At 41.0% G+C, this 25,978-nt stretch overlaps 1 protein-coding gene across 1 annotated transcript in view; it reads right to left on the bottom strand.

Annotated features, from left to right (window-relative positions):
• CLNK (cytokine dependent hematopoietic cell linker) overlaps positions 1-25,978 on the bottom strand; it is a 188,681-nt gene that overhangs the window by 29,879 nt on the left and 132,824 nt on the right. Inside the window, exons 9-15 of the mRNA XM_027103353.1 lie at positions 22,320-22,345; positions 22,086-22,105; positions 20,887-20,997; positions 12,859-12,886; positions 8,091-8,109; positions 6,142-6,223; positions 2,127-2,167 (exon numbers count right to left, since the gene is read on the bottom strand). Coding sequence (XP_026959154.1) covers positions 2,127-2,167; positions 6,142-6,223; positions 8,091-8,109; positions 12,859-12,886; positions 20,887-20,997; positions 22,086-22,105; positions 22,320-22,345 — 327 coding nt within the window. The remainder of the gene's footprint in view (positions 1-2,126; positions 2,168-6,141; positions 6,224-8,090; positions 8,110-12,858; positions 12,887-20,886; positions 20,998-22,085; positions 22,106-22,319; positions 22,346-25,978) is intronic.

The following is a 25,978-nucleotide window of genomic DNA, read 5'->3' as shown; positions in this document are numbered from 1 at the left end:
GTCTCTTGCCTCTTAGGTAGGTCCAGAGCTTTTTCCACACTCCCTCCCAGCTAGCTGTGGTGCACTTGCCCCCTTCAGGCTGTGTTCACGCAGCCAACCCCAGTCCTCTCCTTGGGGTCTGACTTCTGAAGCTGGAGCATCAGCTCCCAGCCCCCACCCGTCCCAGCGGGTGAGCAGACAAGCCTCAGGCTGGTGAGTGCTGGTCGGCACTGATCCTCTGTGCAGGAATCTCTCCGCTTTGCCCTCTGCACCCCTGTTGCTGTGCTCTCCTCCATGGCTCCGAATCTTCCCCCCTGTCCATCCCCAGTCTCCGCCAGTGAAGGGGCTTCCTCGTGTGTGGAAGCTTTTCCTCCTTTACAGTTCCCTCCCAGAGGTGCAGGTCCCATCCCTATTCTTTTGTCTCTGTTTTTTCTTTTTTCTTTTGTCCTACCCAGGTACGTGGGGATTTTCTTGCCTTTTGGGAAGTCTGAGGTCTTCTGCCGGTGTTCAGTAGGTGTTCTGTAGGAGTTGTTCCACGTGTAGATGTATTTCTGATGTATTTATGGGGAGGAAGGTGATCTCCACGTCTTAGTCCTCCACCAACTTGAAGGTCCCAACTCTCTATTTGTGCAAGATTTTGTCTTTCAGGTTAAGACTCTGGATTCCTCTTTGATCTATGATTCTGCTTCTCTATCTCTGCAACATTTCCATTCTCAAAACCCCCATCAGTAAAGCCCTTTCTGGGCCCATTCAGGCCTTGAACCTTCCACCTGGATACTCCAAGTCTTTTCATTTTCATACACCAAGATATGGCCCTCTAGGACTACTGTTCCTATCATTTAATTTCCAGGGATTGAGCCATTGGGTTAATCACAGCCCCCTTTGTTCATTGCACTTTAGAAAAAGAGTTCTTTCTTGGGAAACTCTTATTAGAAATGTGTACATGGGCCAAATTAGTTTTCCATATTGGTTTTGCAACCTAAGGCCCAGATGGCATAGGGTAGAAGAGAAATAAAGACATGATGGAGGCCAGGGAGGAAACTCTTGGTCTCACAGGATCAGTTAGGTGGAGAATCCCTGGAGAAGGAAAGGGAATGCAAAAAAGAAGGAAGGATATTAAAATGTGTCAGTTGCCTACTATGTGCAAAGTGAGGGCTCTGTGTGTGGGGTGTGTGTGTGTGTGTGTGTGTGTGTGTGTGTGTGTGTGTGTGTATTAACTCTGAGAGTTAATATGATTATTTGAATTTTATGGATGGAGGAGGGTGAAGCTCAGAGAGGCAGAACTGGGACCAAGGTCAGTAGAGCCCTCGGTCTTCCCACTGTATCCCATGGAGTTCATTTTCTCCAGCCCTAAAGCCCTCTCTTGTGGCTCAGAAGAAAGAGATCAAAAGATTAGACCTGAACACAGAATATCCATGGCATAGGATTGAAGAAAGAAAGAAAAAAGAACATGACAGATCTAGTTTGGGTCAAATAATACTAACAATATCAAAACCCATCATCAACAGTAATATAACACTATATTTATATGCTGCTTTTGATATCTCCATGGACATGGTATGCTTCTGATTTTTATCTTTACAATCAATTAGTAAGAGAGGTCAGTTTTATTTTCTCCATTTCACAGACTCTTCTTAAGATAAAGTTATTTTACACCGAATGGATTGACAAAAACTAAAAGTTTGCCAAAAAACAACTGTTGGAAACGATGGGGAACGATGGGGTCTCACACGCTTTTGGTGAAACAAAGTGATACATCTACTTTGGAAAATACATCTAGTGCCACTGAAGAGAGGAATATTCTAAGACATGGCCATTTCACTCTTAGAAAAAGAACTTATCATATTAAGTATTTGGGAAAACATGTACATATTATACACAGGGGAAGACATCAACGATATTGTTCACAACAAACTAACATTCATAAGAGGAAAAAACTGGAAACACCTAAGTGATGGTATTTAACTATGGATAAACATTATATTAATGCGATGCAATGCTGCCTATCAATGAAAACAAGCGAATTATATCTACATGCATCAGCTCAGAGACTCTGAGATTCACAAAAGCTAAGTCACGATGCAGGAATATAGCAGTGTATGACTTAACCTACTTATTTCTGTAATTATTTCATAAAGTGTTCTTACCTCTGTTTTGTACACTCTGGTTGTGAGTCACGAATGAAGAGCTAAAGGAAATGTTACAATTGAAAGAACGTTAGTATTTCCCACGCTGGGTCAGTACTCATGGCCTGTCATATTTACAGAGCACTTTATATTTTACTGGACGAAAAATTGTCTGTTTTGTAAGGTTGATAAAATGCTGGTTCCTTCCTTTCTCAATACAGATGAACATTAGATATGGAACAAAGCGACTTAACCACATAAGTTCCTTCCATGTCACTTCAGTGAGCACACATCAAAATTCTTTACTTTTGGAAGCTATGAATTTAGACTTGCGTTGTAGCTACAGTCACTATAGAAAATGCTATGTGGCTGGATGGGGCTCCTACTCTATAGTAGTTGTTTACCAATTGAAGGAGAGTCAGCCATAGCAAAGAAGAAAAGAATAGAAATTATTTTATTCCTTCTTAATGTGAGCTAGGTAAGAAAATTGTGTATTATTACAAGGAAATTGATAAAGAAAAAGGGATTATAAAAACATAATAAAAGGCAATAAAATGATATGCATAATAAAAGGCAATAAAATGATATGCATTTCTAAACACACAAAGACTGTTTACTAGGACGTCCCTGGTGGTGCAGTGGTTAGGAATCCACCTGCCAATGCAGGGGACATGGGATTGAGCCCTGGTCGGGGAAGATCCCACATGCCGCGGAGCAGCTGAGCCCATGCGTCATAACTATTGAGCCTGGGTGCCACAACTGAAGCCCATGTGCCTACAGCCCATGCTCTGCAGCACAGAGAAGCCACTGCAATGAGAAGCCCGCATACCACAGAGAAGAGTAGCCCCTGCTCACCGCAACCAGAGAAAGCCCACGTGCAGCAATGAAGACCGAACATAGCCAAAAATAAGATAAATAAATAAATAGATTTATTAAAAAAAAAGACTGCTTACCAATGGCTTTACTTGGCGCTTTACTTAATGTTTGGCTTTGTGTAACATGCAGCTCTGATTTTCTGGTTCATTTTGTATTGTTGTTGGCATTGTCATTTTAAACTTTAGTTGCTCCTACAGTTAAATCTAATTACATGGAGCATGCTCTATGCCACGACTGTACAATTGAACAAAGCCTCTGGGTTAATTCAATGAAATCTAGCCCTTTTCCAGCACCAATGAAATCAACTGAGTACATATCTGGTTTTTGTTATTTCCACAGAAGCCTGGGGTCTTATGATTTGCTTGGTAGATAAAAATGCCATTAGATCATTGAAACACCACACTGTGCTATCATCACTGGTTAGACTTCTCCTGCTATCTAAGCCTTCGATTCTGTTAAAATCAGGATCCCTTTACTAGGAGCCAGTGTACAATTTTTTAAATATCTGGAAAAAAATCAGAGATAGCAAAATTTCACTGCCCTAATTTTTCAGGAGTTTTAGAAAATATTGAGAGAATAGGGATATCCTCTGAGGATATTCTAGGTTTTGTGTACAAAGTTTATAAAAATATAAGTAAAAAAAAAACTACCTAAACTGAAATAGAAATAATTCTTTCATTTTATAAACATTTATTGAGCATTTACCAAGTACGTGATATGTTTTGGGGGATATCAAATGAATAAGACATGGCCTCTATCCTAAAGCAGCTTAATTTATGGAGGGAAGACATGATTATACCATAATCACAATTTGGGGTAAACACCACAATTGAGGTGAGCACAGCAGAAGATCCTGTGGTAGCAGAAGAAGGTCACAATCCAGACAAAATAGATTTGATTCTCAGGAAAGTCTTCCTGGGACATATGCTAACTGAGCTGACTTCTGAAAGGTGAATAGGAGATTGGTGAGGAGTAACGGTGTGTTCCAGGCAGAGGGAACAGCAGGTGCAAAGGCTCAGAGGCAAGAAAACATGGCTTATTCTTCAAGAGACCAGAAAGTAGTTCCTTATGGATGGAAGGTAGGGTATGAAGATGTATCATTAGAAGGCTACTGTTTCATTAGAAGGCTACTGTTTAAGCAAGAGTTGATGGTGGCTGGTTTATGTTGGGAGCTGGGGAAATGGGTAGAAATGGATAGACTCAAGACCCATTTTGAGTTGAGATTTGAGAATTTTGGGAGTTTTTAATGATTTGGATGGGAAGAGTGAACATGGGAAAGACAGTATACCATTTACTGAGGTGAGAAAGTTTGTAGGAGGAGAGCGTTGGTCCAGAAATGAAAGTAGAAATGAAGAGTTCAGTTTCCAACACTGAGTTTGAGATACCTGTCACTGATTTAAGGAAAACTGCCCATTGGGTAGCTGGATATATGGGTCTGGGGCTAGGAAGGGTGGTTGGGGCAGAGGATAGAGATTTAGTAATTATCAACATAGAGTTGACCCTTGACACTGTAGGGATGGATGAACTGCCTACACTCTTACTGATAGAAAAAAGGACGTCAGAAGGATCTGAGGAATACCAACATTCAGAGTTCAGTTTTGGAAAAAGCCTAAAAGGGAGACTTAGAAGAAGCAGCCAGTTAAGAGAGGAAGAAAAATCAGGAGACTTTGTTCAATTAAACAAACAAACAAACAAAAGAAGCCAAACCACACTGAATAACAACTACTACAGATGTGGGCCCAACTAAAATCTCATGATCTTTTCACTATAATATGATGTTTTTTTGTTTCCTTTCAGAAAATTACATTAAGAAAGAGTATGTACTTATTGTATGGGCAAGAGTTTTGTGTCAGATTGGGTCTTAAACTGAAAACAGCCTAATAAGAGTTATGAAACTGCAGTCCTAATGTCCACAGATCAAAGACTGAGAACAAAGTTGCTGAAGGTGTGAAATAGGACAAGAAAGTGAGGGAGACGAAGGGAGTGGGGGATGGAGACCATGCCCCTGACATACAGGGCCTGGCAATGGCATTGAGAGCTGGTGGTTAGCGGGCACATGGGCAGGTTGAACAGGTCTGGCCCTGCTCTCAGCTTCACATGGAAGGTGAGTGACATTGCCCAAGGCCACGCGGTTTGTAAGTGAGGAAGCCAGGCAGTATGATTCCAGGGGCTCCCTCTTAAGCAATACTCTATTCCATCACAAACAGCGTATTATTAAATAATAAAAGAGCACCTTAACTGTGGGCAGGCACTAAGGAAAGTCAAGATTTATGGGCTGCATTTTTAAAATCAAGTCAGTGTAGGCATCATGGGCTACTGAAGAGTGGAGTTGGACTTGATTTCAATGGCAAGAGACTCAGTCTCTCTGGGCCTCATTTATTCCCTTTGGGGAATGGGTCAGAACTACCTCTTGTATTCAGGGTGGCTTTAAGCTGTGGTCTGATGGATAAAGAGGAGTTTTCCAAGTAGGGAGAGGGTGGAGAGAGGGAAATATGGGGGTGTGCTGTTATAGGCAGAGGAATAGCACATGCAAATGTCCTGTGTTGGGAGGCGGTGGAGAATGACGTGAACTGAGCTGGAGCCACTGGTCAGACTGGGTTCAGGAGGGTCTGATAGCACTAATTTTGGAGACTGTATGTTAAGGAAGCTATCACTAATGTACGTGACCTTGGCCAATGAATCACCAGCCTGAGCCTTACTAGTCTCCTTGACTCTTCTGTTGGGATGACATTTGTCACAATAACCTGATCAGGCAAGTATTTAATCAGATAATGGCATTTTCAACCCCTGGCCATTTATAAAGTGCTTCTCCAAAGTAATCATCAGCTTCTGTGTGTCATCCACTGAGACTAGTTAGAAAAGCCAACTTTTCTTCCAGGGTTGACTAGCCTCCATTCCAGTTAATCCTCCCTACTTAATATCCATGTTTTCAAATATCGTCTCTAACGTGCAATCAATCGCTTATAAAGTGCAGGAAGAACAATGTTATTAACTTCAACAACAACAATGATTCACAAGTTTCCCTGGGGCCTCAACACTGGGCCTCATTATGAAAGGCCAGAGCTTCTCTTTCTCAGGAAGCCTCTGTGAGTCATCATCCCAGACAACACATAACCTGACCCCCAAGCCGGGACCCAGCAAGGGATTCCTGGCTCCTTACCTGGTAATGGCAAGAGAAATCTCTTGAGGCCTTTGGTTTTGTGACAGGTGAGATAATTCAGGCTTCATCTGATGATGAGGAACTGTGTAAAGGCGTCCCAGAATTTGGGCAGGTTGCAAAAGGAAAATGATAGGGGACCATTAGAAGTCTAGCGGAACTGCTATAATTTCATCCAATTAATCTCTGATTATTAAGAGTAAGCTGTTCATGGTTAGTGGAAACTGTAACCCACGTGTTCTGCAGTAACTGTGGCTCCTGGGACTGGCTTCTCCCTGAGTCTATAAAAGTTGCTTTGAATGTTGAATATTCAATAATATTATAAAAAATATTAAATTTGGAACTCATCCTTGAACTTGCCAATATATAGAATATTTCATTGGAAGGTATTTGGTATTGGAGGGGCTTGAAGTGGAAGTGGACTGAGGTTGAATTCTCCATTCAAATGAAAACTTACATAGAAACATAAACAAAAATGTTAAGCTTAAGAACTATTCTGAGCAATGTAGGGTAGGGGGATGCCTGATGCTGGCCCAGGCACACCTGAATTCTCCTATCTCTGCGGTGATAGGGCAGGAGAGCTCCCAGGATTCTATTATAGACCAGCGGTTTCCACCTGGTTCCCACCAGACATGAGTTTTCTCAGTTGTTCCCCTTTGATCTTCAAGTTTTGAAAAGTTTTGACAACCACAGGAACTGGACTTATTCAGTAATTACATATGTCATTGGTGTTACCACTTTTTATTTCCTTTTCATCCTGGATAGATTTTAACTAGCCATCCAGAATTACCAAGGACACATAATAATACTATGATAGGGAATCCCATAAAACACTCTTCCAGTTGCAGTGGTAAGTAGTAAAGTTAAGGAAGCATAAACACTGACATGTCTTAATTTTGGCTGTTACTCTGTGCTGTGTCCAAGGTTGATCACAAACTCAACACCTTTGACAGAAGGGCTGTCATTACTTGAAAAGTGATTGGAGTCAGTGACTGGTCCACTAGTCATACATCCTATAAAATCATTTCAGGTCATCAACAGCCACCTCTGTGAGCTGATCAGTGTCACGTTGCTGGGTTTATAATCACTGAAGCCTGAGGCAACAACTCCTCAACATTTCAGTAGGATGCTGAGCTTTATTGTGGAAAAGGGTACAGTTTCCTTTAGATTTTAAAATTATTTAGAATTGCCAACAGACCCTCACTCCTCCATCAGAAACCCTTGGGAATCCACAAACCCAGGTTAGGTCCCACTCCAGTCTAACTTTCTCAATGTAAAAAAAGCAGACTTGAGACTCACAGAGTCAGTGCAACTTGGTCAAAACACACAGTGAGCTGGTGGTGAGCCTCTGAAATCTTAGCCCAATGTTGCTTTGTCAAACTAGGCTGCCTGTGTTAACTCTTTGGGCCATAGCTCAGGTCCTTTGGCTCTGGACATAACTCATCATTCTAAGTGAATGGTGAACAGTATCCCAAATGTGGGCATGAAGGTATCACCAGATTAGCATCCTGCCATCTAGCAAGTGTTGGATTGCATGCTTCCACAACAGTGACATCCGCAGTGTGCATGCGTGCATGCATGAGGGCTTATGTGTGTATGCACGGGTGACATCAAAGATGGAGAGACCAAGAGCTTCTCTGGAGCAGCAGGCCAGCAATGTCTTTCCCAAGTGGCAGGGGGTGACAGTGTGCCTCCTTGTCAGTAGCCTGTAGCTGAAGAAAGACCTCTACCCCACCCCCAATTTAAATCACCCTGTTCAGACCACAGGACTCCTGAATAGACTCTGAGGTCCTGGAACCATCTGGATCACGTCATCATGCACCCACGTACGTGTCCATACAGCCCAGGCCCTGAAACAAGTAATCGTTTAAAAAAATGACTAATGCTATTAACCTGGAAATAGGACTTAACCTAATGATATTAGGATAAGAAAACAAATATAAATAGTTCACCTTCCTCTGTTCCAAGAACCTGTATTGAATTAAAAAAAAACAAAACATTGAGTTACTCTTAGTGACAGAGAATTTTACATTATACTATGTATGTTTTTAGAGCAGTTGGTTAGTTTTTTTAGGATAGATTTTTAAAAATCTACGAATAATCCTCCAAAAGACTAAGCAAAAATAAAAATTTTATACTCTTTGTGTGATGTAACAGGCAAATATACAGTCTGCTGATGGGACTATAAATTGCTTTGACTCTTGGAAACCAATTTAACCATAGCTATTAAGAGCCTTAGAAATACTCTTATTCTTATCCCCAAAATTCCATTGATGAGTTTCTTTTTCTTAGACAACAACCTGAAATCTGGATCAAGTTCCATGTACAAAGATGTGCAGTACATCATTACTTATAATATTGAAACACTGGAAACAATCTACATAAGCCTCTAAGTGAGAACTATTAAGTAATTTTTGGTGCTATACTCACTATTGGAATGTTAGAAATGCATTGCAAGTATTTACGTAGAGTATGGAATAAGATTACTCCGTAAGTATATCTCAAAGTTACATAAAATTGTTCAGGATTAAAAACTGGGCTTATGACATATTTTGTAGAAAAAAGGATTTGAAGAGATATGATAAAATATTATATTAATAGAGGTTGTGTTTAAGTGATGAAAGCCATAGTTAATTTTCTTTATACCTGTTTTGGAATTTTTATTTTTAAAAATTAGCATGAAAATATTCACAGTATTCTTGTTAAATGTAGCCATTTCTCTTCTCAAACATTTTCATTCTCTTTTTTTCCTTAATAGTAGTAGAATTCTTGATCATTCTTCATTATGAAAGTCTATGTGCTTATGGGACTTGTATTCTTGAGTCCTATTATATTCTTGAAGAATCAAAATGCCGCAAGAAGTATAGTATTTGCTGAAGTATTTACTTAACTGCAAATAATTTTCTAAAGTCCATTTCATGCATTGCATCAGCTGAGAAGGTCCACAGGTATCATTTGGACTAAATCTTCTTAACTTGGGGGATGTAAGAGGTCCTTGGATGGCCTCGTGGGGTCCATGAACCTTCTGACATGAAAAGCTAAATTTTTTTCCTCTATAAATATGTGCATTTTTTTTTTTCTGGGGTGAGGAAGTTTTATTATACCTTTCATCAAAATTTCAAAGGGGTCTGAGGTCCATGAAAAGTTAAAGTCAGTGGTTTGCTGATGAGGTCCGAAGAGGTGGTGCCATTTGCTCAGATTCTCAGAGTTATCTTGTGGCTGAGCTGACCCTGGAGCCCAGGTCTCCTGACTCACATTGGCTTCATAGACAAGAATCACTTATCAATAAATAGCTTAGAGAGGCATTGTACATCTTTTCTAAGGCTAACCAACAGACAAGCCCTTTTTTTTTTTTTTTTTTGTGGTACGCGGGCCTCTCACTGCTGTGGCCTCTCCCGTTGCAGAGCACAGGCTCCCGACGCACAGGCTCAACGGCCATGGCTCACGGGCCCAGCCACTCCGCGGCATGTGGGATCTTCCCGGACCGGGGCACGAACCCGCGTCCCCTGCATCGGCAGGTGGATTCTCAACCACTGCGCCACCAAGGAAGCCCAGACAAGCCCTTTTGTTTCAAAGAGCTTGGCATCCTCTAGTTTTCTGGAAAGAGGACATACATTTCATCATGGACAGCAAATAAAGGCAAAACTATAGGCTATGTAAAAAGGGTAATGAATGAATCCATTTTTATGGGTGGTTTGAAAGCTTCCCCACTGAGTCTTCCTCAGGACTTTGAACCTGGCAGTTCAAAGTGCTCAATCATTTGCGGCTGTGGTTCTCAGGCTTGTCAAAGGAGGGGAGAAAGCCTTGCTGTAAAAATAGCCTGGAAGCCATCTGTCTGGGGGAGCAATTTTTTTTTTTATTGAATTGAGACCCAGCCAATATTTTGCTTGAGGGCTCTGAATTTAAAATCAAATGCAATTAGAAAAATGGAGTGAAATCTCTCTAGTTTCCCTACTTTAACTTTTTTTTGGTTAGAAAATTAGCATATTCAAGTTAAATAGTAATGCCTTCTTTATTATTTCTCACCTTCCCTCCCTCTCATCCTTTCCTCCCTTCCTTACTTCCTTTTTTCCCCACTATTTCACCTCAGGGGTGCCTCTGTATTCTCTAGGGCAAAGTCATGGGCATGGGGCTTAGATCGGGACTCTGGGCTTTCTAGGGTGGCTCCATCTGCCAGCTGTGGGAACCCTGGCAATTCTTGTCACCTCTCTGAAGCTTCTTTTTCTCTTAGGGTTTTTTTTCTTTCTTTCTTTAAGAATTAAAGGAGACAATAAATTTCTACTTTTTGAAAACTATAAAGTGCTATGTGAATTTGAATTGGGGCAGATGGCACATCATTTCTGCTGGAATGAATTCTGGTCCCCAAGATATAATTTGAGCAAGCACTTAACACTCACACAAGCATGGCATGTGCCCTATGAGATGGGCTTTTGGAATAGAGAAATGGCCTTGACTCTCAGCACAAACAAACAAAGAGGAAGTGTCTTGGCAAAAGATAAGGAGGAAGAACGTGTTTTTCCACTAGGCCTTGTTGTTCTTTAGATAATATCAACTTCTAGCAGAAGGCCAACCAAAGTTGCAAGAAAAACAAAGAGTCCTGCATGGTCCCTGCTGTTTAAGACTGACCTCTCCATTTCCTTCTTGCTTGTTTGTGATTGGTGGGGCTATTGTCCTTTTAGACTGACTGGTGAGTTATGGATATAAGTCATCTTGAGTAGCTGCCTACTCGGGACACATAAACCAACCCATAGGAAGAAAGAGGTGGAGTTCTTCTAGATGTGTGGGTTCCCCAGCAGCAGAGAACCACCCCAACTTTCTCCTTCCTGGTGGCACTTGGGAAGTCCAGCAACTCCCAGAAGAGGGTAAGCTGAGTGAAGTCTTGAACAGCGCCTCTCATTTAGCAGTCACGTGTTTTTCTCCTTCACACGATTGTCTTGTGGATTAGAGGTCATAAATATCTTGTTTGACAGACAAGCTAGAAATGTGACTCTTAATTTTAACATTGGCATAACACCAGAAAGAGAGAGAGAGAGACAGAGAGAGAGAGAGAGAGAGAGAAAGAAAGAAAGAAAGAAAGAAAGAAAGAAAGAAAGAAGAAAGGAAGGAAGGAAGAGAGAAAGAAAGAAAAAAAGAAAGAAAGAAAGAAAGAAAGAAAGAAAGAAAGAAAAAGAAAGTGGGAGGGAGGGAGGAAGGGAGGAAGGAAGGAAAGAAGAAAGGAAGGAAGAGAGAAAGAGAAAGAAAGAAAGAAAGAGAGGAAGAAAGGAAGGAAGAAAAAAGGGAGAAAATAAAACTGAGCAGGATCCTGTGGGGCTCCTGGGCACAGAAGCCTTTCTGTGTTCCCTGTTCCTTGTTCATAGGGAACAGACTCCAGACTCCACGACCTTCTCTGAGTCCCAAAGGGCAGATTCAAACAATTGCTAATCAGGGAAGGGAGGAGATACCGAGACAAGGGAGGAGCAGTCAAGAAACAATAGTGCAGCCTTGGGGCAGGGTCCTGGTTCCCCTTCAAGGGATACACATAACAATATCTTTGAGCTCTTCTGCAGAGCTAAAATCGCCAACAACTGGAAGATGTTAACTACTTGAAGGAGCATTCTTCATTCCAGAGAGAAGGTCACAGTTTGATAACCTTGAAAACCACAGAAACATATCAGGAGACCACCTGAGGCCCGGTTAAAGAAATGCAGGCCCTGCCCACACCCTGATCCTTATCAGCAACCCTGCCCTTGAACTATTGCTATAAAAACTCCTCACCAAATCCTCCGGCGTTGGGACACACAGTTTTCAAGGGCAGGAGCCCACTGTGTCCCCCTTTGCCTGGCAAAGCAATAAAGCTATTCTTTTCTACTTTACCCAAAACACTGTCTCCGAGATTCAATTTGGCACTGGTACACAGAGTCTGAGTTTTCAACATCAAAAGAAAGAAGGAGAGAAAGAAAGGGATCAACCTTTACGTTCTAGATGATGTAAGAGCAAAGGTCAAATACTAAGATAAGAACCAAATCCCTTAGGAGGCCAGTGGGAGTGAAGTGAGGACCTACCATCTGCTTAAGGAACTTCTCTGGGGGCTTAAGAAAGTAAACATCTAAGAGGGCTCTAAGATAGTTCCATCTTACCTGATCTTCAGGCCATTTACTGGGCCTCTACTGCTCGCCTGGTCATTTACGTGCTGACTCTGACTGACTGACTTTGTCACAACAGCTTTGCCAAGTTGAGGATATCCACCTCTATTTTTTTATTGGGAAAACAGAACAGAACGGGGTGGTTGGGTGGGGGCAGGAGGATTTGCCCAAGTTCACAAAGTAGTTGGTGGCAGAGCGGGAATCTAACTCAGGTCTGTGTAACTCTGTATCTCATATTCCTTCTACTCTGCAGTCCTCTCTCTCTTGTGAAGAACAAATAGCAAAGTATTACACAATTTCCAACATTTATTTCTGAAATGCTAGAGGCTGGAAGCCCTTGGTAGAAACCTGATGTCCTCCATGGATCATGGACATGGTCTTCTCATCACTGTACCAATAAACACAGAATATGGTGGCAAAATGGAATTTGATTTAAAATCTTGAGCTTACTTTGTTTTGCTTTAGTTTTATCACCTTTAAAATAGGGATATTAATACATATTGAGCATTTCTATTATGATAATTAAGTATCTTGCCAATCACAGACACTTTGCACAAAAATTCCCTTCTTTGTTTCTTAGGACACAATTGCTACTTACCTCACTTAAGTTCTTTAAGCTTATCTGTCTGCAAGGAAAAGAAGTATGGTGTTACATAAAATATAGTTCATAATGATCAAGATAAAATCATTCTGAGTCCTTAAAAACTCTTTGATTACATTTTCATTGCCAAATTAATAGCCCATAGTCCAGTGTGATATTTATCACTGTTCTATAAAATTAAACCCTGTTTATTTTTCTCATAATTTTCTAAGCAAAAGGAGAAGTTATGAGCCAATATAAAAGGTGGTGACAGAAAGGACATGAATAAACTTGCTTCTCACTTTAAGAGAATTTAAATAACATCATCATTTCTCCTGACATTTGGTTTTCTATGTCAAGTTTCATTAGCACAGAAGGACCTGCTATTATTACCTTCATTTGAAAGCTCTTCATTTTTTGCTTTGAGGGAGTATAAAAGGTTTTAAATGTGAAGTTGAGGTACAGCTGGACCCCAGGAAGGCATGCATGAGAGAAAGGATGCTGATAATTAAAGGAGATCTGAGACAGGAAAAACACGAAACTGCATGATAGGGAAAGAATTCAACATGGCATTTGATAAAGTGGACATCAGACCATTGGAGGGGTCTCAGAAGAAACTCCAAGCCCTTCATTTATATTGACAATTGAGTCAATTAGCCTCACTAAACCTCATTTTTCTCATCTACAAAGTGGCACAGGGATATTCATCTTAGAGGGTTATTGTGACGATTGCTAGAGATAGAAAGGAAAATGTTGGGCATCTAGTGGGCACTATTGTCAGAATGTGGGCAAAGCCAGATGAGGAGGTTATGAAGGGAGTTGGGTGGGTGACGTGCACATCTGTCCACCTAGGTCTGTCTGTGAAAAGACTGGAACTGAAGAGATGCCAGGAGATTAAGGCTGCAACAACAATCCTAGCTGAAGGCTGTTGATCTAGAGTTATAAAGGTCTGTCTGTAACAGGTAAGATGATCCCAGCAGCACACAGCACTCAGATGCTATACCCTGGTCTCAGATCTCCAAGCCAGAAGCAAGTGTACTGAGGTCCCACATTCTTTAACCTGTTTCATCAGTCCATCTGAGATAACACATCTTCACCCTGCCTCCTCCTTTTAACGGGGCAAGTGGAAGATAAAGAGGAACAATTAGAAGTAATAAAGTAGAACAGACACTCATAATATTAATTCTTTTGGGGTTAAATTGAGGCTAATCTCAGTGTTTTTAATGTTTAAGAAACTCTGGCATCTTAGGAATACTGATAGATTGGCCATGTGGCTTCAATTTAAAAGGGGTGATTGATTTTAGACTTGTGATTTTAAGTTAATAAGAGTCAAGCTATGTTCAACTCTATTTGCAAACCATTCAAACTGTTTAAGAGAACTTGAATTTTGCTATATTTATATATTAACTTTATCAGATTTATAAAAATGAAATGCTAAAGTTTTGCTTGTTAGGGTTTAAACCTGCCCTGTCAGCATTAAAGTACTTAAAAAATCAATTACATTTAGTGAATAAAGGTATTTCAAATGTTTAAGGAGATTTAACTGAGTTCCTAAATGTCTTATGTCTTAACCTATGTAATGTAACAAGCAGAGTGACTGTCTCTCTGTTTAGGTAAAAGCACTCCACTTGTGAACCAAGCGATATACTTTATAGATGGAAATTTGAGGCTTCAGGAAAGTTAGCCTTTGGAATTCGTAACTTTAAAAAGTTGGATTATTAAGTGAGAACCCAAGTAATTTTAAGAAGTCCATTCTGTGCTCAACAACCGTCCTTGGGCCTTGAAATGCCTGTGGTGACAAGACCCCCACGAGCTGGTTGCTCCCCTCACATGTAAAACGGAGGGCTTTAGGGGGTCTCTTCAATGAAATTTATGAAGACAGGGAGACCTGCACAAAGTGACGGAATGGCGGAGCAGGGTGGACTCTGACCTCCTTCCCCATCACCACCCTTCCTCTCTGAGAGCACCTTCCCACTCATAAGTCTCCCCATGATCGGCTGCTGGAGATGGCCAGTAAATAAAACATGGTCATTGATTACATAGAAGAAGTTTTCCACATCCTTTCCTGTGCAAAGTAGGTGCTCAGTGTGCATTTGAGGATAATGCCTTTCACTCTAAAAATAGCCCTTCCTGAGCCTCTCTTAGTTTTTGGCTTAGTTTCAAATGAATTGGATTCTGTCATCTCTGAGCGCCATCTCACTCAATAAGTGAAATTTCCTCTCTGAAGCTTCATTTTCCCACCTGTAAAATGGGTAAATGCAAACAGAAATAAAGAGGATTGATTAAGGTTCTCATGAAATAATATATGTGAAAGCTATTTGGAAAAAATAACACCTTACATCTGCAGAACACTTTTAACAGTCACACCCTCTTTTAACTTAAACTTTTTGTTCTGACCTAATTGTAGGTCTCATGCAGTGGTAGGAAATAATACAGAGACATCCCATGTGCCCTTAACCCAGTTTCCCACAAAGGCAACATCTCGCAAAACTATGATGATAATAAAGTTTACACTTTAAAATCAATAGTTTCCATTCATGAGTGTGAATTTGTCTACCTTCTTTGTAATCCATACTTTCTCTCTTTTTATGGTTTCTTGATATGTATAATGATTTTTTCCACCACCCAAATCATCAGAATATGCATTTTTGCCACTAAGTTTGCTTGAACTGATGCAGCGTCAGCATTACTAGTTGAAAAGGTAAAACCATAGTTAGGCAAGTGAGTGTTTTGTTGGTAAAATATCACACACTTTATTTAAATTTTGGCTGAATCCCCCACCTTGGGCCACTGAATTTGCTGAAGTTTAAAGGAAATTTCATGGCTCGATGACCAGTCTGCAGTTCTATGTCCTCATCAGAAAATTAAGGTTTGTAGCATTGCTTTTTGCACAGCGCTGAGGACTCTAAAGTGGGCCGTGTGTAGCTAGACCTACAGCAAATGATGATTGCTCTCATGATTTCTCAGGGTGAGTTTTATTTGGTGCATGGACCATGGTATTCAAATTACAATGGATACATAGTTGGAAACTGTTTTTTTTCTTCTTTCTAATTATGTCAAGGAGATAGTTTCCATGTGGCGGTTAGTATATCCTAAACATCACTCTAACTTTACTTTTCTTCCCTTTTAACAGAGAAAACCTCCCCCAGGCTGAAAGTTTTGCTCTGAAATTATGTTGTGGTTGTTTATGGTGATGATATGTTTCCCTCTTAAATACATCTATTTAAGTAAAAAAAAAAAAAAGCTGACAAAATATATAAAGTACATCATAATAATGACCCATAAGTGGTTGAGAATGTCTAACCAACATTCCCCAAACGTCAACGTTCTCTCCTAGTTTCAGATTGTGAATGAATGTTCTAAATGGCGTTTTCCTTAACTGAGGTGCTTCAATTCAGCAATTGTTTTGTGAAGTCAAGACTTAGCTATAAAATAGAGAAGGGCAGAGCTGGCAGAGACCAATGGGGGCTGAAACACAATAGCGGGGACCACCACTGTCACCCACAGTGAGCACGGCCAATTGTAAGGCTGCAGCTGTCTTCACTGATGCAGTTGATCCCTGGACGTAAATCACAGCCTCCCAGGGAGGGCGATTCAGCGCAGGGGCCTAGGGAGCAGCTGTTAGGAAGGCAGTGGGCACTATTCTTCCTGCGTTGGCCAAAGAAGCTCAGAATCTCAATCTTCTTTCTGTTTTCATGGAAAGTGAACCTTACAGCAGCCTCACGTGGTCATTCACATGTGGTCATTAGTAACGGCCATCTGACTACCTAGATGGGCCCAACTAAAAATGAATTGAAACCTCTCTTAAAAAAAAGCTCTCAGTTTCTTTGTTGGCAAATATTTTCTCCCATTCTGTGGGTTGTCTTTTTGTTTCGTTTATGGTTTCCTTTGTTGTGCAAAAGCTTTTAAGTTTAATTAGATTGCATTTTTAAAATTTTTGTTTCTATTTTCATTTCTCTAGCAGGTGGATTAATCTCCAACATATACAAACAACTCATGCAGTTCAATAACAAAAAAAACAAACAACCCAATCAAAAAAATGGGTGGAAGATCTAAACAGACATTTCTCCAAAGAAGACATACACATGGCCAAAAGGCACATGAAAAGATGCTCAGTATCTCTAATTAGTAGAGAAATGCAAATCAAAACTACAATGAGGTATCACCTCACACCAGTCAGAATGGCATCATGAAAATATGTACAAACAATAAATGCTGTAAAGGGTGTGGAGAAAAGTGAACCCTTCTACACTGTTGGTAGGAATGTAAATTGGTACAGCTACTATGTAGAACAGTAAGGAGGTTCCTTATAAACACTAAAAATAGAGCTACCATATGACCCAGCAATCCCACTCCTGGGCATATTCCCAGAGAAAATCATAATTCGAAAAGAAACATGCACCCCAATGTTCATTGCAGCACTATTTACAATAGCCAGGACATGGAAGCAACCTAAATGTTGATTGACAGAGGAATGGATAGAGACGATGTGGTACATATATACAATGGAATATCACTCAGCCATTAAAAACAACGAATTAATGCCATTGGAAGCAATGTGGATGGGTCTAGAGATGGTCATACTGAGTGAAGTAAGTCAGACAGAGAAAGACAAATATCATATGATATTGCTTATATGTGGAATCTAAAAAACATGGTGCAAATGAACTTATTTACAAAACAAAAATAGAGTCACAGATGTAGAAAACAATCTTATGGTTACCAGGGGGGAAAGGGGGAAGACAGATAAATTAGGAGCTTGGGATTGACATATATACACTACTGTATATAAAATATATAACTAATAAGGACCTATTGTATAGCATAGGGAACTCTACTCAATACTCTGTAATGATCTATATGGGAAAATAATCTAAAAAAAGAGTTGATATAGGTATATGTATAACTGATTCACTTTGCTGTACAGCAGAAACCAACACAACATTGTAAATAAATTATATGCCAATAAAAATTAAACAATAAAATAAAATAGAATAAAGCAAAGCTCTCTTAGTCTTCGTGGCATTCTCAGTGTCTTGCACTGGGCTTTGCATGTTTTTGCCCTCTCAACAGTCATATACCAACCCTATAACTTTGACCGAGTCACCTAACTTCTCTGAATCTTAATGACATTTTGTGCCCAGTGGGTAGGGAAGTGATTTTTACCAGGTTCTTATTATATGTTTCTACTGGGCTGGGCACTTTGGCCTTTCCAAGCCTTAGAAAATCATACTTTACTGGGCTGCAGAAAGGATTCAATGAGATGAAATGTAACTATCCTCTGGTGAAGAGACCCAGCACAGCTCTCATCACATCTAAGAATGATTAAACACTGTAAACTACAACTAGAGACACTGCAAAGTTACAAAACACGAAAGTCTAAAGATTCCAACACCACTGACATGGCTGACAGTAGGCTGGTGTGATCCAGACAGCAGAGGGGCTCATCTGGAAATCTGGAGAGTATTATTTTAGACATTAGAAGCTTGGACACAGGCAGGTAAGGCCTAAGCACCTTCGAAGCTTGAGTGGCAGAAATATCCCTAGAATCTGGGTCCCTCTGGGCGCCTAGCCCTGGGTGTACATCAGATTCATCTGGGGAGCTTTGAAAAATACTAATGTCCTGTAGTGATGCTCTCAATTAAAACAGATCCTGGAGAACAGTAATTTTTAAAAAGTTTACCTAATTATTTCAATGTAAAGCCAGGATGAGAAACATTGCCCTAGAATCTATAGCTTCTATTTCAAGACAAAATAGGGTTATGGGTGCCTAATTCTGTCGGGTACAGATGGGAGATGCTGTTTAAGTGTTTTTCTTTCTTCTTTCCTATGCTGTGACAGATATTATCCTAGTACTTTAGAAAAATCACATACCTCCTTACCACAATTCTATCTCATGGGGCTGGTTATTTTCTTTTTACCAATAAGGAAAGCAGGACTCAGAACTGTTTAAGAGCTTCCTGAAATTTTACAGCCAGAAGTGGCTCAGCAGGGATCCAAACCCCGTCCTGCTGGGTTCCCACATCCTACTCTTTCCAATGTAAAGAAACAGAAAGAAAATAAAAATCCTCTCTTCTCCACACTGAACAACCTCATCATCTTTGATATTTATTCATCCTATTTTCTTTTTTTTTTTTTTGCAGTACGCGGGTATCTCACTGTTGTGGCCTCTCCCGTTGTGGAGCACAGGCTCCGGACGCACAGGCTCAGTGGCCATGGCTTACGGGCCCAGCCGCTCTGCGACATGTGGGATCTTCCTGGACAGGGGCACGAACCCGTGTCCCCTGCATCGGCAGGCGGACTCTCAACCACTGCGCCACCAGGGAAGCCCCATCTTATTTTCTATCTCCTTCTCTGAGTTTGGGCCAGTTCTTGTCATATTAGACGACTTGGTCAGGAATTTTAGGGACAATGCATTTCACATTTCCAATTCAGATGATGTTCTATTACTGTTGTTGTTTCCAAGACACTCATTCTTTGAAAACAGAAATCAAAAGAGAGGAAATCTGGTGACTCTTGGTCTGGCTCAGACCCTCTGGAAACTGCCTCGCGGGGTTCTAGGACATATGCATACTGCAGTGAGTTAGCCCCTCCTTTTGAGGTCAAAGGGACAGACTTCTTTCCAAATATATTATATGCGGTGGCAAAGGCACCAATAGAAAATGGCTCAAGGTAGTAACTGTAACACATGTTGGTAATAAATATGTGCTAGGCAGGTACTGATAAGCACTTGATAGAAATCATCTTATTTAATTCTCACATTAGCCCAGGAGGTAGGCAGTAGGCATTATTCTTAACCTCACTTTACTGCTGAGAAAAGCCTTGGGCTTAGAGAAGCAAGTCATATGCCTTGGGGCAGAGTTTCCCAGTCTCTGGCCCACTGACCTTTTGGGTCTCATTACTCTTTGTTCTGGGGGAGTTCAGCACTCTGCAGGGTGTTTGGCGGCATTCCTGGCCTCTACCCACTAGATACATCCCCAGCACTCAAGCTGTCACGACAAAATGTCTCCAGACACTATGAACTCCCCTGGGAGCAAAGACATTTCCGCCCCCCCCCCCCCGCCCCCCCGCTGCCCTTCCTCTGCTAGTTTATAAGAAGGAGAACCTGCGTTTCGAGATGGGGACAGGGGAGAGAGGAAATTGCACGAGGAAGAGCAGGAGAGGTTTCTGCATGGAAGATGTACGTTTGTGTGGGCTTCTAAAGGACAGAAAGGGAAGAGGCATTTGCCAAAAAAACTAAGGGGGAAATGGCATTTTCGGCTCTTTTACGTTCCGCCATCAGAACCAGTGATGAAAGGGTTTTCCACAGAAGTGCCAAATGTGCCTGATATTTTGAATTTCTGTATGCACGAGAAATGCTCACGGACGAAATAGTGCCCTGCACCTCACCGGCTGATCCAAGCTCGCAGTCAGAAAGCATCACTCACTCTGGGCAGCAACACGAGGGAAACACCAGTCTCTGTTTTGACTTCTAAAATAAGGTAATTTTGGAAATGTAAACTCTCTCGGGGAAAAGAAAAAGAGGTCCTTTCGTGTTTGTGACATTTTTTGATCAGAGCTGGCTGCTCGGCTGCCCGGTGCCCCATACATTTGGGAGCGGGGCTCTGGCATCAGCACTTAATACCAGAGGGTTGGATTTTTTATATTTCTTTGTCAAAAAGGCAATCATGTTTTTGACAAATGGGTTTTCACGTGCGCGGTTATACTTCTCCGGCCTGGGAGATGGGAAGCTGCGTGCCGATATTGGTCTTCATACAGTCTGAACCCCTTTCAGTTCCGGCAATGATAACATTTTCTTTAATAACTAATTCACATCGTAAGTGAGCCATTCTTCCAGTAACTGATTTTATTACAAAGAAGGTGTATTTTCCATTAAGGAGTCAAACTACAGGTTTCTGAGGTGCTTTCCCTCAAGGTATGGGATGGCTGTCCCCACCACGTTGGGCAGCCCATTTAGAGAGGCGACTGGTTTGGTTATTGTTGCTCTCTTCCCCCTGCCCACCCGTTCCCTGGTCATCTCACCACCAGCAACAGCAAGACTCTTACCTGGACTCTCTCTGGACTTCGGCAAAGGTGCACCTCTGAGGGAAGAGTGGCTTGCTGCTCGCCGGCTCAGGGGGCAGGGGCTGGTACTTCTTTGGAAGAGTGATGGGCGGCCTGTGTGAAGAGTCACAGTGGGGACCTGAGAAGGTTCGCTGCACAGATGGCTCCTCAGACCTGGAATTCACACAGCCCTGCCCGCTGTGCCCTCAGCTTTGGGCTGGAAACATCAGTTTTGGGGGCAGGGGGTGGCAGCTCTCTACAGGGAGCTTCGAATGTCAGAATACTCATTCTTCTAATCAGCTTAAATCTCTCTCCTTGCAACTTGCCCTTTGGTCTGGTTCAATTTTTTAGAGTGTTATGTACTTTTCTATAGGGTGTCATAGCTTTATCAATCTGCCATCTGTTGAAGTTTTAGGAGGCCTGGAGTAAAAATGTGATTACAGCCTTTCCTTTGCTCCAGACTAGAAGACATGAGCTTTTGAATCTCCCCAAAGAAATAGGAAAATGTTCCAAAGTCAATGGGTGCCTCACTCACCCATTTATTCACCCATGCCCTCACTCATTCACAAAGTGTATCGGGCACTGTTGGTAGATGCTGGAGATGCAGAAAGGAAAAAGACACAGTCCTTGGCTCAAGATGCTTCCCTCTGGGAGGGCAGAGAGAGAAGTGGTGAGAAGATGACCAGCCAGGGAAGTAAGTGCTGTGATGGAGGTTCTCACGGGCCCAAGCAGAACAACAGAGTGACTAACTCAGAGCCTAAGAAATCAAGTCTGTTGCTTTTGCCTCCATATATATAAATATAATAATATTTGCATTTGTATATGTATTATATATATAAATATATATATACTTATATGATTATATACTTATGTACTCTAGGTCCCTTGAAGGCATTTCCCAGTGCCAGGACTCTCTGGCAGATTTCTGTACTAAAAGGAAGGAGAGATTTCTGTACTAAACAAAGGGAAAGAAACAGGAAGCAGGGAAGCAAGGCATTCATTAAAGATCGATAAGTGGAGGTATATTGAATAGATGACTGTGAATGAATGAATGATTAAATGGATGAATGAGGCTTATTTAATCTTGTTCATTGACCAACTCATTAGCTTTCAGTATCAGATGTTTGTGTTTCTCTTTCTCAAATTATAGAACTAATCATTTAAGTATATAGCAAAACAAAGTTCTATTTTCAGTGTCTTACCGAGGAGGTGGTAAAGGAGTCTGCAAAAGGAAAGAGAATCAGAAATTAAAGTCCTGGTTCTTTGAGCAGAGCTAAATGGTTAGTGATTTTTTGGTTTACAGGTAGACATGACAAATCCCAACCAAACTTCTAGGATATATATTTCAAGTGCCACCTAAACTTTCACATTGTCCATATTCCTGTGCTTCTAAAACAAAGGGTGGGTAACAAATGCATTTCAATGCTTTTTCTTACCTTGTTTCCCTTTGTGGGTTTGTCTCCTAAAACATAAGAAGGAACATCAGTGAGTTTATGGAAAATGTCAACAAGCTATTTTCACATATGTTTAAATGGAAATCATTCCTCTTTGAATAATTTTGGTGATAACGCCAATGAACGTTTGTTGAGCTCTTATTAGATACCCAGCACCATGCTAAATATTTTAGTTATGTGACCTCATTCAATGCTTGCCTTTGTTCTGGATGCAGAAACTGGGGTGTGGGGAAGTTAAGTACCTCACCTCCAGTCCCCCAGTTAGTAAATTGTAGAATGAAGATTTCATGGCATGTGGTGTGACCCCTAAGGTCCTCTCTTAACCATTCACTCTTGATTAACATTCTTTTATATATACAGTCATCTTATTAATTCAAGTCCCTGCCTCACACCTTCATCGGACATTTCCAAGCAGAGGAAAATAGCATCACGAAATTTTCCAGATGGAAGGGTTTTCTAAGACGCCAGAAAACAACTGTTTTATTTTACGAATGATAAAGTTAAGGACAAACTCGGTAGGACAATTGCCCAAGGCCACCCAATCCTAGAACAGCCTGAAAGAGGCCCAGAAAGGATTTTCCCAACTTCTAGGTAGTTTTATTTCCACAATTCAATTCTACTCAAAGACAGTTATTGAGCTGCTACTCTGAACTGTGCACAGGACCAGACACTAGGGATAAAAAAGACAAATACAACACGATCCTTCTCCTCAAGGTGTTTACAGTTGTTCTGTTTACAGGCCAAGTTCCAGGTTCTGGGGACATAATTGGAAAGGTGAGAGGCACTGTCCCTGCTGCCATAGGGCTTATAACTAAGAGGGTAGACATGCACTGAAAACACTATTAAAATCGTGATGATAATTTCAAGAAGAGAAGGGCATGGTATTGAAGGAACACACAGGAGACTTAAGTTAGTCTGGGGTGTCAGAAAAAGCTCTTTGAGGAAGTAATGCTCACTTATCTGTAAAAATGGATGTGACCTAATAAATGCTGCTTTATAGGGGGTGGGAGGAGTCAGTGAGACAATGTCTGTATCTTATTGTAGGAGACTTAAAACTCAACTGAGCACTGGCTGAGCCTCCTTTCCTTATTTGTGAGACAAGAAGGTTGGATTAAATCCGTGTTTTTTAACTTTGCTATGAAGAGTCCATTGTGGTCCCCCTGGGGACTCCCAAGGAAACTGCAGGACTGCAGGATGGGGCGGCTGGTTTCTGGTTCATCACCCCATGTCACTGGCGGGACTCTACCTCCACTCACTTCCCACTGGATCTCCTCTTAAGATTTCTTTTGGGGAAAGGTCCAGCTGACCAAAAACAGCACAACACAACATATACTGTCCTGGATGATTTTAAGGGTTCTTCCAGGTCTAAAAATAACTACTTCATTGAACAAAATTACCATTCTCCCTATTTTGTTCTTGGAAAACACTTTTAAACAGATAGGCTAGACTTCTCTGCATGAATTCAAACACTGATGGAAGACATGAATCGTAGATGTTCCAGGCATTGTAAAAACACAAAATATGACCCAGAACGTATTTCAACAACTGTGGCCACCTAGTTGATGTTAGATCTTTGGTTATTTCAATGATATTACTAAAAAACTTAGGCCACAGGATGCTTCTTTAAGGCATGAAATTAGAAAACAAAACTAACTTGCCCTCATTTTATTGTGCATTGGTTTCAGCAGTAGAGCTCCCTGTGGAACTACCTTATGGCTTATTCTGATGACTTTCCCTGTGAAGCTAGATGTTGGCTGTCTAAGACATCTTTTTTCATAGCTACCACTATAACTATTGGGGATCAATTCAATTCACTGGAAAAAAAATTCAATAAAAAGACTGAGCATCTGGAATTCAATAGGAACATTCCATTTATTGCTTCAGAGATATGTATCCCATTTGCTTCAGTGACTGTGAGTTTAGAAAAGGACATCTATCTTGCTTTTATTCATTTACTTATTATTGAGGCTGTAGTGTATGTCAGGCATGGATTCATTTTTAATACATTTATTGATGTAGGTTTTGGGGAATATAATGTCAAAAAAAGTTGCTATTCTCATGTAAACTTACATTCCAGTGGTAGGAGATAGAAAAGAAATAAACAAAAGTATATGATGTCAGGTGATGACAGGTGCTACAAAGAAAAATGAAGTAGGGTGAGCGAGAGATGGCGGACGGGGCTACTATTTTTCAGACAGACCCCAGAAGGCCTTTGTGGATAGGTGATGAGAACAGAGGCTTGAAGAAAGTGAGGGAACACACCATATGAACACCTGGGCAAGAGTATCACTGACAGGGGGAGCAGCAAGTGCAAAGACTCAGAGGGGGGATGAGCACAAAGGGGCACTACTGTCCCCACGGTGGTGGTGGAGGGGTGCCCAGATCATACAGGGTCTTGTAGGCTGTGGTGAGAACTTTGCCTTAACGGTGGTGCATCTTTTCCCTACACTGTCTGTGAGTCGTGTGCCTTCATTATAATGTAAGGTTTTCCGGCATCAGTTAGTATGCCCCTCATTGAAAAACTGTGTGTGGGGACTTCCCTGGTGGCGCAGTGGTTAAGAATCCACCTGCCAATGCAGGGGACACTGGTTTGATCCCTGGTCTAGGAAGATCTCACATGCCGCTGAGCAACTAAGCCCGTGTGCCACAACTACTGAGCCTGTGCTCTAGAGCCTGTGAGCCACAACTACTGAGCCCACGTGCCCTAGAGCCCTCACGCTGCAACAAGAAAAGCAATGAGAAGCATGCGCACCACAACGAAGAGTAGCTCCTGCTCGCCGCAACTAGAGAAAGCCTGCACGCAGCAATGAAGACCCAACATAGCCAAAAAAAAAAAAAAAAAAAAAGTAAAAAAAAATCTGTGTATGCAGATTCCACTCCTGGGTATATACTCAAAGAGAAATGCAAACATACATCCATACAAAAACTTGTACATGCATTTTCATAACAGCAGTATTCGTAAAAGTCAAAAGGTAAAAAACCACCCAAATGTCCATCAACTGATGAAAGAATAAACAAGTATGTCTGTACTATGGAATGTTATTTGTCAGTAAAAAGGAATAAAGTACCGATACATGTTACAACATGGATGAACTTCTAAAACATTGTACTCAATGAAGGAAGTCAAAAGACTACATATTGGATGATTTCATTTATATTTTAAAAATCTAGAATGGGCAAACCCATAGAGATTGGAAGTATATTAGTGGTTTCTTGGGGAAGGGCAAGGGTTGAGGAACGGCTTCTAATGGATACAGGCTTTCTTTTTCGGTGATAAAATTTTCTAAACTTAGATTGTGGTGATAGTTGCAGAATTCTATGAATATACTAAAGTCATTGAATTGTACATTTTAAATTAGTGAATTTTATAGTATGTGCACTGTATCTCAATAAAGATGTTTAAAATATTTTTTAAAATGTGTTTCTGATATTATATGCAATATCAAAAATCCTGAAGCCTTCAGCTATGTCAAATATATCTAACAGCAGTAATTTATGCCATGAGCTTCTCTTATTTATTGCTTAGATAACTGAAATGTTATAGACTAAGAGGTAGAAACGAACTTCAGGGACTCCACGAGGGAGAAAACTAGATCAAACAGGTGAAATAACTTGTCATACTGTCATACAGCTTTGATAAT

This window comes from Aethalodelphis obliquidens, unplaced genomic scaffold (assembly GCF_003676395.1).
Source record: "Aethalodelphis obliquidens isolate GAN/ISIS:26980383/991018 unplaced genomic scaffold, ASM367639v1 scaffold6, whole genome shotgun sequence".
Classification (NCBI taxonomy): Eukaryota; Metazoa; Chordata; class Mammalia; order Artiodactyla; family Delphinidae; genus Aethalodelphis; species Aethalodelphis obliquidens.
The sequence above is the reverse complement of the archived record's forward strand: the minus strand, read 5'-3'. Positions and strand labels throughout refer to the sequence as shown.